Raw genomic sequence first — 13,167 nt, 5'->3', positions numbered from 1 at the left:
CTGACTCCTTGTTTCTACAGTTGCTTCTCCTGAGCCATCCAGGCTTTGACATGGGCAACTGGGTGACTTTGCCAGAGGCAAGTGCCCTTTACAAGGAGGGTCTGTACAGTAAGGAGAGGAGACACCCCATGATTGCTGGCGCTGCTTGTAAGGTCATCACCTTCACCTCTCAACCTTAACCATTACCTACCACCTGTGCTCTGCGCCGCGGACGTCCGGACCTCCTCTCCATTGGGACCGGTATCTTCTGACACGGCTGCTTGTTTGAACAAGACTTTCGTAGGAACAGGCTTGGGAGCTATTTTGAACACCTTGGATGTCATTGAGGGCATCCTGTCTGGTTCTCTTACAGCCGTCTCCGCAGGGACCTTCTCCTCCGGCAGACCAATGTGTGAGATGAGGAACGGCGTGGACTGCTTGTGGCGAATCTCACCGGCATCTGACCCACCACGTGTTCGGTAGACTTTGCAAGTTCTCCTGCTTAATTTGGGAGAGCCAATCTTTCGCGTGAGCGCCTGCAACACCGAGTCGTCTGGCACTTTCCATGTGGGCACCCAGTTACTTTGAGTCTTCGGCTCAGCCGTGCCAGCGATCACAGTTACAGGGGCAAACTTAACTTGGGGACTAAGAAAGACATTTTCAGAGGCTGGAGACAAGTCCGGTATTGGCGAGGTCTCTGCCCCCAGCACTGAACCATCATTGGGTAGGTTGAAAGGGAGGCTGTTTACCAGGACTCGAGGATTCACCGGACTCCACAACCCGGCGTGGACATCCTGGGGCTCAACAGTCACCACTTCACTGAACGACCTGGACGGTCTACTGTGCTCGTGCCACTTGAATGGGTTGTAGAAATGAATTGGCCTGGACATTTGACCCTTAATGGGTGAACTAGCGGTGTCTGAGATAGGAAGATCAAACCCCCAACCAGGTGAGGTGTCCACAGTGCTGTCTTTGCCCAGAGGTAGGCGGTGCACAACTTCCGCTGCTGCACGGACTTCATAACCTGCGTTATCAAGATCTGGGTTGGATGCCGCAGGTGGTTCCTGTACCACTTCATCTGCTCCTTGAAGCGGTGGTGGCACGAGGCGGTGGAACTTCGTGAAATCCACTTTAAATCCATATGGATGGATTCTTAGAGGCACTTCGTGAGCTTCTCGATGTCCTTCTCCGACATATCTCCCACCACCAGTTTCTTCGATCTCATTGAAACCTCCAACCACAGAATCTATTGGCCAGGACTCTGAGATTAATCCCTCATACGGCAAATCTGGATCTGTTCCTGAGTCCAAAGGAAACACATCCCCCAAGTTCAGGTTCAGGGAGCGGTCGGTCTCCGCCTGCGGAGCCCTCAAACATGCAGGTGCCCGCAGCCCCTCAGTGAAAGCATGCTCATGACTCGCTCTTTGAAGTGGGGGTTCCTCTTCTGAAGCCGATGGATTCACCAGGGTGGGGTTTCCATCTGGCACATCCTCCGCATACATATACCTTTCGACGATCAGGGTATCATAGGCAGGTTCTTCATCGTTTGTGTCAGAGGTGAAGGTGAGATGCTCTGAACCCCGGATACCCCCCTCTTGTTCTGAGAGATCGCCTTTGGTTGGAACCACGTCCAGGTCTGGGTCAGGCCTTCTGAAGTGCTCAGGGCTTGGAGACTTTGAACTCTGGGAAATATCCTTCTGTAATTTGTCCTCACACTGATCACCTTTAGCAGGTGCTTTGCTCTCAGTAGCTTCACATACATGTCCCACCTGCAAAGAGGGTGATACAGTATCATCTTGGCCATATGGCTGAAAGGCTATATCTCTCGGACCATCTGATGCCCGCATGGAATCATCTACATCCGACAAGTGGAAAGAGGACCCACAACGCATAGTGCCGACATCCACGAACAATACTGCTTCCTCTGCCTCTCCAGAGGGGCCGTTGCTCTGTAGCAGCAGTGCGGAAGGAATAGAAAGACTGGATCTTTCAGGAGTGGCTTCTGGATGTTGTGTCCAGTCAACCCGACACCGGACTGTGTCTAGTCTAACAGAGCCAGAGCATGCCTCAGGGCCCAGATCTGTGTGGTGGGAGTTGCTGGGTGGTGATGCACCAAGAGAGGGCGCCCTCGAATCATCCTCTACAAACTGCTCATCCAGTGGGAGGCAGTGAGAGGGGATCTCCCACAGTTCAGATGAAGGTGTGCCAGTTACACAATGCCCTAGCGTGGCATCTTGAGTGGCAGATGCCGCCATGGGCGACATACTCTGATCATTCCTTAGTTCGTATAAATAGGTCGTGTCACCATCCTGGCCCAGGGGATCGCCCTCCATTCCCTTGAGTCCAACACATGCGGCTGGTAGAGACGCTTCGGGGCTCACACCCCGTGGATTACTTTGAGGAGTGTTTCTCATACTTGACTCTAGGAGGCACGCCAGCTGTCGCTCAATCTCCGAATCGAGTGCAATTTGTACCTCAGAATCTCTTCGATAACTTTGATGTGGGGATTCTACCTGTGGGGGGCTCGCAGCAGTTGAACGCTGAGCATCCATGAAGCCAGGCGGATACTGGATGTTGGACTCATCATCTGCGTTGTGGACAGATGTGCACGACACAATATTCAAGTCTTTGCTGCTCACATTATAGATGGATTCATCTGACCTGACAATTATGGGGTCACTTGTTCTGTTGGATTGATCAATGCTTTCTGCAGAGTTCATTACGGTGATGGCTTCGCTATTGCTTCCAAACGCCTCTACGGTGCTGGCCAATCGGTCACTGTTTCCAGTTCCATTTGTGGTGCTGGCTTCAGGACTCCTCTCCCTGGAGTCCATGATGATGCCTGGCTCCTCACTGATGCTTTCAGATATTCCGGTATCATCTGATTGGTTATTAACCACCTTAGACTCTATATTGTCAGGTGATCGATCAGAGTGATCTTCACATTCGATGATGTTCTCGGTTTGATCACTTATTTCCATGGACAGTATGCCTGTTTCTGATTGTTCACTCGTGTCTTTAGACTCAGCAGCTTTGGCTGATTGAGCGCTATTCTCTCCAGCTTCACTGCTATCGTCTCCATGATTTCCAATCTCTGGCGACGCTGCAGTATCGGTTGAATGGTCCCCGATCTCAAAAGACATCTCAGGCTTTTCTAATTCCTCGCTGATCCTTTTAGGCCCCATGAGATGGTCTGGTTTATCACCGTTCTCTTCAGAGTCCAGGCTGTTTTCCGGTTGATCACTCTTCTTTGTGGACTCTCTGGCATTAACGGATCGAACACTAACCTCGATGGTCTCGATGATATTTTCTGGTTTATATCTATTGTCTTTCAGTTCTGTGATGTTTGCTGACTGAGTACTGATTTCATCAGACATTGTGATTCTGTCAGGGTCGTTGAAATCTCCAGACTCGGTGATGTGGTGCACTTTGTCACTAGGCTCTTTAGACTCTTCATTGGTACCGGCTTCGTTATCGATGCCTTTAGTCTGTGTGATAGTGTGTGTTTGGTCGCCGATCTCGTTAACCTCTGCAGAATGCTCAGGATTATCAATAACCCCTTCGGATTCAGTGGAGTCGAGTACTTGGTCATAAATGGTTTTACAATTAATGACACTGTGTGGCTGTACATGCTTCTCGTCAGAGCTGGTGGATTTCTCTGGTTGTTCATTCATCTCGTTCAGTTCCATCGCAATGGGGGATTCGCCACTGATCTCTTCACACTCTATGGTGGTTTGAAGTAGGTCACTTATCTTAACATAGTCTCTGGTATTGGGTTGTTGGTCACCTATCTCTTTAAACTCCATGGAATTGTTTGGTTTTTCGTGGATATTGGTGTTTGAGGTGCTGGAATGCTCCTCGCAGACCTCAATCGGGCCCCCAGTACTGTTCGCTTGGCCATTGAAAGCGTCTGAGTAGTCACGGATCTCAGACTTCGTGGTATTTTCTGCTTGGTCACAAACCCTATTCGGAGTATTGTGTGCTTTGTTATTGTTCTTCATAGACTTCAATACATGGTCTTCTTGGTCAGTGCTCTCTTCCCTCTCCTTGGTGTTGTGTGGTTGGTCAGTGCTCTCTTCCCTCTCCATCGTGTTGTGTGGTTGGTCAGCGGTCTCTTCCCTCTCCTTGGTGTTGTGTGGTTGGTCAGTGCTCTCTTCCCGCTCAGTGGTGTTGTGTGGTTGGTCAGCGGTCTCTTCCCTCTCTGTCGTGTTGTGTGGTTGATCAGTGCTCTCTTCCCTCTCCGTCGTGTTGTGTGGTAGGTCAGCGGTCTCTTCCCTCTCCGTGGTGTTGTTTAGTTGGTCAGCGGTCTCTTCCCTCTCCTTGGTGTTGTGTGGTTGGTCAGTACTCTCTTCCCTCTCCGTGGTGTTGTGTGGTTGGTCAGTGCTCTTTTCCCTCTCCGTGGTGTTGTTTGGTTGGTCAGCGGTCTCTTCCCTCTCCGTGATGTTGTGTGATTGGTCAGCGGTATCTTCCCTCTCCTTGGTGTTGTGTGGTTGGTCAGTGCTCTCTTCCCGCTCAGTGGTGTTGTGTGGTTGGTCAGCGGTCTCTTCTCTCTCCATGGTGTTGTGTGGTTGGTCAGTGCTCTCTTCCCTCTCCGTCTTGTTGTGTTGTTGGTCAGCGGTCTCTTCCCTCTCCTTGGTGTTGTGTGGTTGGTCAGTGCTCTCTTCTCTCTCCGTGGTGTTGTGTGGTTGGTCAGTGCTCTCTTCCCTCTCCGTGGTGCTGTGTGGTTGGTCAGTGCTCTCTTCCCTCTCCGTAGTGTTGTGTGATTGGTCAGCGGTCTCTTCCTTCTCCGTAGTGTTGTGTGATTGGTCAGCGGTCTCTTCCCTCTGTGTGGTGTTGTTTGGTTGGTCAGCGGTCTCTTCCCTCTCCGTGATGTTGTGTGGTTGGTCAGCGGTCTCTTCCCTTTCCGTGGTGTTGTGTGGTTGGTCAGCTGTATCTTCCCTCTCCGTGGTGTTGTGTGATTGGTCAGTGGTCTCTTTATGCTCTCTGGCCATCTTTTGGGGATCATTAACTGTGTCATACTCTTTGGTATTCTTTGTTTGATGACTGGTCTCAGTTGACTTGGATGAGTCGTCCGTTTGATCATGGATTTCCTTGGACTCTGGAGAATATCCTGGCTGTGTGCTGACCTCTTTCACCCCTGTAGCTTTGTCCTCTTGATGACAACCCTCTTTTGAGCTTATGGTATTGAGCTGTTGACCACTGAGGTCTTGAGGCCTTTCAGTACGTCCAAGGCATTCAGCAGTGTCTTCAAGAGGAGGTGGGTTCTGAGGTCCATCAGTGCGTGCCCCACTCTCCATGGAGATGCCACCACCGGCATCACTCCCTTTATGGGCCAGGCTGTGGTCTGGTAGACCACTTGTTTCTTTGGAGTCAATGGTTTTGAAGAGTGAGCTACCACAGTCTACTGAGTTCAACACGTGGTCCGGTCCCACAGAACTCACGTGTTGACCCGTGTCATTCACGGACTCCACACTCAACTGTTCGACTCTTTTGGGACTGTGCTCTTCTGCGCAGCGTTGTCCACTGGGCTCTGGTGACGCTGTCCCAGGCTCCTCCAGTTCACTGTCGGACACAGTGACAACGCGTTCGGTCCTCGCCTCCATGTCAGGGTGGTGGTCATTCTGAGAATGAACGGACTCCATGCCAACCTCCTTTAGCATGTCAGCCTACATGGAGAAAACAAAAGGGAAAGATTAAAGGTTAAGAAGTCAACCAATGAAACGGGTGTGGCAATCAACATAAACAACATAAAGGTCAAGTATCTAACTAGAAGAAAACACAATATTGAGCCCAGAGCCCACTGAATGAAGCAATGATCAGTGATTACAACTTTCCATATTAAGTTACTAACATGTTGTGGGATTATTTTTAATCAAACAGTAAGTGCCCAGCTCACCCATTAGATGTATGATGCATTGTTACAAGGCCAGCCAATGAAACATTAGATTGCAATATAATTTTAATTATTAAGGGTCCATCTTTAACTTTGAAGGACAAGAATGCGCACCTCAGATCGATTCTCGCGTTACTTTACTGTTATGATTTCTTCCACTTGCCAGGATTAAAAAGGCGGAGCATGACAATCTACCGAGCCAATCCCCTGGCTCACGTCAGGGCAAATGCCACATGGTACAAACATCTGTCTTCACTACCAGAGGTGCTCCCAGGAGATTATGTTCCAGCCACTCCTCTGGGTTTACGCATTCACCAATGCAGTGCAATCCAGCATTAAACAATAGAAGAGTGGTGTAGGAGAGTGGATTTATATCTTCTTTTTTTTCAGTTTTATATAGCACGAACTTGACCCGAATCGGGTATCTGAGCGAATATCTGGCCCGGCCGCCGCCACCTGCTAAATGTCACCCAAATGAAATTAAACAAACCTGTACTCAGTCCATAGGAACACGACACAAAGCAGTCCAGCTTAAATCAAAGGCAATGTGCAAAGGGGCAGATTTACAATAACTGGCGCATCCCCAGGGATGCGCCAGTTATTGTGCGCCGCAGCTCCGCCACCCATGGTGCGCCGCATTTACAATGCGGCGCACCATGGGGCAAAAACGGCACAGATGCGTGACGCATCTGTGCCGTAAAGGTGGCGCATTGCTGGAGTTGCGTCGCAAGCGCGATGCTGCTCCAGCAAGGCTCGGGAGTGCCCGATCTGTCCAATGCTGCGTCAAGCCTGCAGGCGCAGGGTTTTGACGCAGCATTGGCCTAAAAGTGACTGAGTGAAATCTTGTAGATTTCACTCAGTCACTTTTAGGAGGCGTTCCTGCGTAGGAACGCCCCCCCCCTGCGCCGGAACGCCTCCTTATGGCGCAGGGCTTTACAACCTGAAGCATCTCCTGGATGCGTCACGTTGTAAATAGGGCGCATTGTTTGCGCCCTCGTTGCATCAAAAAAAGGGACGCAATTGTGGCACAAAGAGGCGCAAGGGGCTTGTAAATCTGCCCCAAAGTATTTATGCACAGTGGAAAAGATTCACACAAAACACAGTAAAATTCTACAACCTAATTTAAACTACAGATAATTTTTTTTAGTAAAATAAGGCTAAATTGACAAAAATATAACAAGGGAACAGGAGAGAGAATGTTTTTAAGATTTAAGTGAAAATAGTGCCAGTGACTGCGTTGGAAGCGTAAGGCCAGGACCGAGGAGTGATTTAATGTCAACCGCGAAGGAGCCCTGGTAGGAGTGGTCTTGGTGAAAGTCTGGAAGTCAAAAAGTTTGACAAAGTTTTAAAGTCTTAAAAGAAAAAAGGCAAAAGGAACAAATAATGGACGAAATGCTGAACAATGCACACATTCACCCTCAGTCACAAAAATCTGGGTTTAATCCATTGTTCTTTTGCTCACCACACCACCCCAGTTCAGACCCAGCCATATGCGAAGCAGTCTTGACCCTGTGCGTCATGGGAACAGTCCAGCCCGAACTGCCAGGCGAGGTCCTCCCTGGACCGGAAACAAGCGCCCTAGGACCATTTTCGGGGCATCGCCCTTCCATTCCACCAGAGTCAAGCTATCCTGGCTGATGAGGGGTGAAACCCCGAAACCAGTCCTAGGATGCTTGTTTCCAGTCCAAGGAGGACTTGGCCTGGCAGTTCGGGCTGGACCGTTCCCATGAGGCACAGGGTCAAGACTGATTTGCATATGGCTGGGTTCAAACTGGAATTGCATGGGGATAAAAACACGATGGATTTAGGCCCAGATCACTGTACTGGAGTGAATGTATGACATTGTTCTGAATTCTGTCCATCAAATGTTCTTTTTGCAATAAACAAAAAAGGGAATTTGTAATTTTTAGGTCGAGCATTTGAGACCTCTTGTATATACTTTAGTATATACTTATATGTTTATGTACTTTGTGGGCTCTGGAGATCAGGCCTAGGATTTGTCCACTTCCGCTTGGGGACTTTTTTTTCTGTTCAACTGCCTCTATTTAACTTTCGTGATAGAAAACGACCAGCAGAGATTCCAGTCCATAGAAATTGTCTTCCTCGAGCACCCATAGACAATAATATTTTTTTCAAGTCTTGTATTTTCAGTGTTATGACCACCGAAGACCCTGATTTTATAGTAAAAACAGAGCTCAGGACTTTACCATTTCCAGCTGAAAGGCAATGCTTCCCTCCATGTGTTCCCATACCTTGCTTGCCACACAATTTGGGGCTTACTTTCCCTCCATTTGTAGATGTTTCAGCACCCAGGCTAATGTATTGCATAGCTAAATGCATATAAGGTCCCAAAGGTGAGACCGACTGCATTGCAAGTTCTTGTTTTTAAAGAAGTGTTCTCCCTGTGGGCCGGTCTGGATTGGCTGTAGGGGGCACTGGGGCTTTTCTCGGTGTACCGGAAGGGTGGTGGCCTGTTTTGGAACAGTGGGGTTCGTTTTTGTTACTGGGGCTGGTTTTGCAACAGTGCTTCTCACTAGCAATGCGTCCCTCGTGCCCCCCCGCCTTTGCCGGTGAACTAAATTGACAGGGCTGGTTTGTATTCCCAGTACGGCCCTGCCTTTGGACCACATCTCCTCCCGGGCACCATTCACCTCCTCAACATCACTCCTTGACTACTTGCAACGGTCTACGCACAGGAAGCGATGGTCTACCCACAGGAAGCGTCGGTCTACGCACTGGAAGCGTTGGTCTACACACAGGAAGCTTTGGTCTACCCACAGGAAGCTTTGGTCTACCCACAGGAAGCGTCGGTCTACGCACAGGAAGCATCGGTCTACGCACAGGTACCCACAGGAAGCGTCGGTCTACGCACAGGCAGCGATGGTCTACGCACAGGAAGCGATGGTCTACGCACAGGAAACTATGGTCTACGCACAGGAAACTATGGTCTACGCACAGGAAACTATGGTCTACGCACAGGAAACTATGGTAGGAAGCGATGGTCTACGCACAGGAAGCGATGGTCTACGTACAGGAAGCGATGGTCTACGCACAGGAAGCGATGTTCTACGCACAGGAAACTATGGTCTACGCACAGGAAACTATGGTCTACGCACAGGAAACTATGGTCTACGCACAGGAAACTATGGTCTACGCACAGGAAACTATGGTCTACGCACAGGAAACTATGGTCTACGCACAGGAAGCGATAATCAACGTACAGGAAGCGATGGTCTACGCACAGGAAGCGATGGTCTATGCACAGGAAGCGATGGTCTACGCACAGGAAGCGATGGTCTACGCACAGGAAGCGATGGTCTACGCACAGGAAGCAATGGTCTACGCACAGGAAGCAATGGTCTACGCACAGGAAGCAATGGTCTACGCACAGGAAGCGATGATCTACGCACAGGAAGCGATGGTCTACGTACAGGAAGAGTTGGCCAAGGCACAGGAAGAGTTGGCCAAGGCACAGTAAGCAATGGTCTACGCACAGACAGCAATGGTCTACGCACAGACAGCAATGGTCTACGTACAGACAGCAATGGTCTACGTACAGATAGCAATGGTCTATGCTCAGACAGCAATGGTCTACGCACAGACAGCAATGGTCTACGTACAGACAGCAATGGTCTACGCACAGACAGCAATGGTCTACGCACAGACAGCAATGGTCCACTTCTGTTCCCTGTGGAGCCAGGGGAAGGCAGACCACTGGTGCAGTCACACTCAGGAGTCCAGAGCAGAAGGACCCCCATCCCCAGCTACTGGTGCCTGGTAACCCGAAAAAACTGAATGCTGTGGCTTAATTTAGGATGTGAAGTTCTGCTGCAGGAGAAGTAAATGTAACAGATTACATAAAACAGAGTATAAAGAGGTTTGTAGAAGTGTAGAGTGGTAACAGCATAATTTAGGCTGTGGAAATGCTGTCCAGTGTAAAGTGCGTGCGCTCTCAGTGTTACATATGGTAAGATTGGTCTACACCTGTTTGGCATATTTAATTTACCTGTTGTTGGACCGGTCTGCAAAAAGCTCCCCGGCACCACATGGGTAGAATACGTGAATTTCTACAGCCGAGCCTTGGAAGGGTGGATAAAGGGCAGCAAGGTGACCACCTTTGAAGGACTATTCGACCTCATCGCTAACGAACACCTATCCACAAACTGCTTCGTGGAACTGAGACAGCACCTTCTGGACAGCAAATTGACGGATCCACGGAAGCTGGCTGTCGAGGCAGATCGTTGGGTGAACACCCGAGTCCCTCGGGGGCCCGTGGGAGACTATGGCCGAAGCAAACAAGGATCTTCCCGCCAGAGAGGGGGGGGGGAGGTCAAGGTAGGCAGCGGGGGTCCCAGTCTGGGCCCCAGCGTAGCCCCCCTGAAACCAGTCCATAAGCTCCCCTCCCGTGACTAGAGCAGGGCCCCCCTCAGGTAGACAGGGACCCCGAGCCAGCGTAGCCTGCTACAGATGTCAGCAACCCGGGCATTATGCCAGTGATGCCCATTGCCCCATGAACAAGAAACACCCCCGCGGCTGCGAGTCCCCCCGCGCGCCAGATAGCCACAGTGGCATTAGAAGAGGAAGAGATAGAGGACACAGAGGGGTGGGAACCAGCAGCCATGTCATTAGTCAGTTTTTCAGTTTTGTAACGTCTTTATTTCGAAGTTTATCTTCCTAAAAGACAAGCATATAAAATATATACAAAACACACAACAAATATGTACAAATTTATACAAACAGTTAAAATTTTCATAGATCTTGTTTAAAAAGTCAATTAAATAGCATGGAAAGACGATTTTATCAGAGTTAATACAGATATAAAAAGACAATTCAGAAATGCTACCCAAGAGGCAACAAGTTTGATATTCAACTATTGGCTCCTCGTAAACACCTTGCTCTGATAATCCAGGCCCACCCAAGATATTTTGCCACCCCTATAGACAGCCATTCAGCTGTATTATATCTTAGGATTGACATTGCTTCACTGCTCACCCGAGTGTTTAATCTTTTACATATTGGTTTTAGCCATGTATGTCGTGGTTCACGGTAAGCTGGGCAGGCAAACAGGAAGTGCCCTAGGGATTCCTTTCGCACATGACACCAGGGACAGAGCAAGGACTGATGATTTTGCCACTTATTAGTGAATTCTCTTAGTGGCAGCGTCCCTACGCGAAACTGATGGTACAGTTTCCTATCAGAACTTTTAAGGATGGTATCCCAATAAGTCTCTGTATGTGGAACCACTTTATAAATCAGAAACATACTTGTCAGGTTAGATTTCTCAGAAAGCGCAACCTGTTCTTCTTTAACTACGGACCAGAAGAGTAGTTTAAAATCTTTTTTTGACGGGAAGATATGATTTCCCGGCTCTGTCCATAGCAGATGGAGTCCCATTCTAAATAGGGTGTTCTTAATAGATTTAAACCAGGGAATATCCCCTGCCCCTTGTAGTGCTCTCACCTCCTGTATCTCTTTGGCAAACATTATTAATTCCGGAGTAGACCAGATACGTCTCCATAACGCAACCATCCTATATTGGGCATGATGTTTGATAGAATGGAAGCCCATATCTAGCATAAGTGGAAGTGATGGTGTCGATGGAGGGAGACTCACTAGACTACAAAAAAATTTGTTCTGGATTTTATCCAAAGCTGCCAGATCTACGTTCCCACATAAAGTATGGCGGTACTAATTTTGGCGCTATAGATTTTAAGCGCCGGTAAGACTCTTTTGGTCAAGGAACAACATTGTTCTTTCCTCGGGGATAGGGAGATGGTCCCAGGAGCCCCCCTGCCCGACAACACTGAGAAGTACCGACAACAGGTGACTGTCAACGGGCACTGCATAGGGGCCCTCAGGGACACAGGAGCCAGCATCACCGCAGTGCGCTGTCACCTAGTCACAGAAGACCAAATTATACCCCACGCCTCCTGCCGGGTGTTCTCAGCCTACAATTCCATCCGCACCGGCCGAATAGCTCAGGTCCCGTTTGAGTGGGGGGGTCTCCGGTGACATACGGGTAGCGGTCCGCACCGACATGCCCGTGGACTGTCTACTGGGCAACGATCTGGAGAGCTCCCCGTGGAAGCAGGTGGAGCGAAGGACTCACCTAGAGATGGTGGGCCTGCCCGAATGGGCCTGCGTGAGCACACAAGCCAAGACCGCCAGAATGTCCACCCCCGCAGGGGTGGAACCAGAGACCCCTCGCCCGGTCTCGGACGACCCGGAGGGCAGCGAGCGACCAGAGGTCCTCGAACTACCCCCCGGAGAAGAAATTTAACCCAACGCAGGTCCCCTCGGCCCGCCCGTCGAACAGACCCCGAACTTGGACGACCTCCCTGAGTTAGCCCAGTGGCGCCAGGAAGGAGGACCTTCCCGAGAGGAATTCTGCCTGGAGCAGACCTCCTGTCCTTCTCCAGTCGGGCCGCGGCAACAGGCTGCCGACCAGGCTGCCGGTGACCAGTCCGGCTCCCACTATTGGCAAAATGGCCTCTTATATAGTAAACAGAAGTCCGCTGAACTAGGGTCCGCCCGAGTGCTGGTGGTATCCCTACGTTTCCACGGCTTCCTCCTGAACCTGGCCCATGCTGTGCCCCTGTCGGGACACCTGGGACAAGACAAAACCTATCACCGTCTGGTCACTCATTTCTATTGGCCCCGTATGCGAGCCGATGTGGAGACCCACTGCAAGTCCTGCCCCACGTACCAGCCCAGCGGGAAGAGTGGAGGGAAGCGCAAGGCTCCCCTCCAACCCTTCCCCGTTGTCAGTACCCCCTTTGAACGGGTGGGAATAGACATCGTGGGGCCCCTGGACCCCTGGACCTCCTTAGGCCACCGGTTCATCCTCGTCCTGGTGGATCATGCCACCCGGTACCCCGAGGCCATTCCCCTCCGAACGGTTACGGCCCCCGTAGTGGGGCAGGCCCTCATGGGGATCTTCTCCCGGGTGGGATTCCCGCGAGAAGTGGTGAGCGACCGAGGAACAAACTTTATCTCCAAATACATGAAGTCCCTGTGGCAACAGTGTGGGGTGACGTACAAGTTCACTACCCCATACCACCCCCAAGGTAACGGCCTGGTTGAGCGATTCAACCGCACCCTCAAGGGAATGATCATGGGTCTCGAGGAGCCCCTGAGGCGCAAGTGGGACATCCTCCTACCTTGCCTCCTGTTCGCCTACCGGGAAGTCCCCCAGAAATCCTTGGGGTTCAGCCCATTCGAGCTGCTCTACGGGCACCCCGTCTGGGGACCCCTCAGCCTGGTCAAGGAGGGTTGGGAAGCGGCACCCCAGGATC

The 13,167-nt window shown here is 50.5% G+C and overlaps 1 protein-coding gene across 1 annotated transcript in view; it reads right to left on the bottom strand.

Annotated features, from left to right (window-relative positions):
• The window catches only part of LOC144770983 (uncharacterized), a 335,407-nt gene that overhangs the window by 221,306 nt on the left and 100,934 nt on the right, over positions 1 to 13,167 (bottom strand). The window contains exon 2 of the mRNA XM_078655850.1: positions 191 to 5,645. Coding sequence (XP_078511976.1) covers positions 191 to 5,639 — 5,449 coding nt within the window. The 5' untranslated portion in view covers positions 5,640 to 5,645. The remainder of the gene's footprint in view (positions 1 to 190; positions 5,646 to 13,167) is intronic.

The sequence above is a fragment of the Lissotriton helveticus genome, chromosome 7 (assembly GCF_964261635.1).
Source record: "Lissotriton helveticus chromosome 7, aLisHel1.1, whole genome shotgun sequence".
In the NCBI taxonomy this organism is placed as follows: Eukaryota; Metazoa; Chordata; class Amphibia; order Caudata; family Salamandridae; genus Lissotriton; species Lissotriton helveticus.
This window is presented reverse-complemented; position numbering and strand designations above follow the sequence as displayed.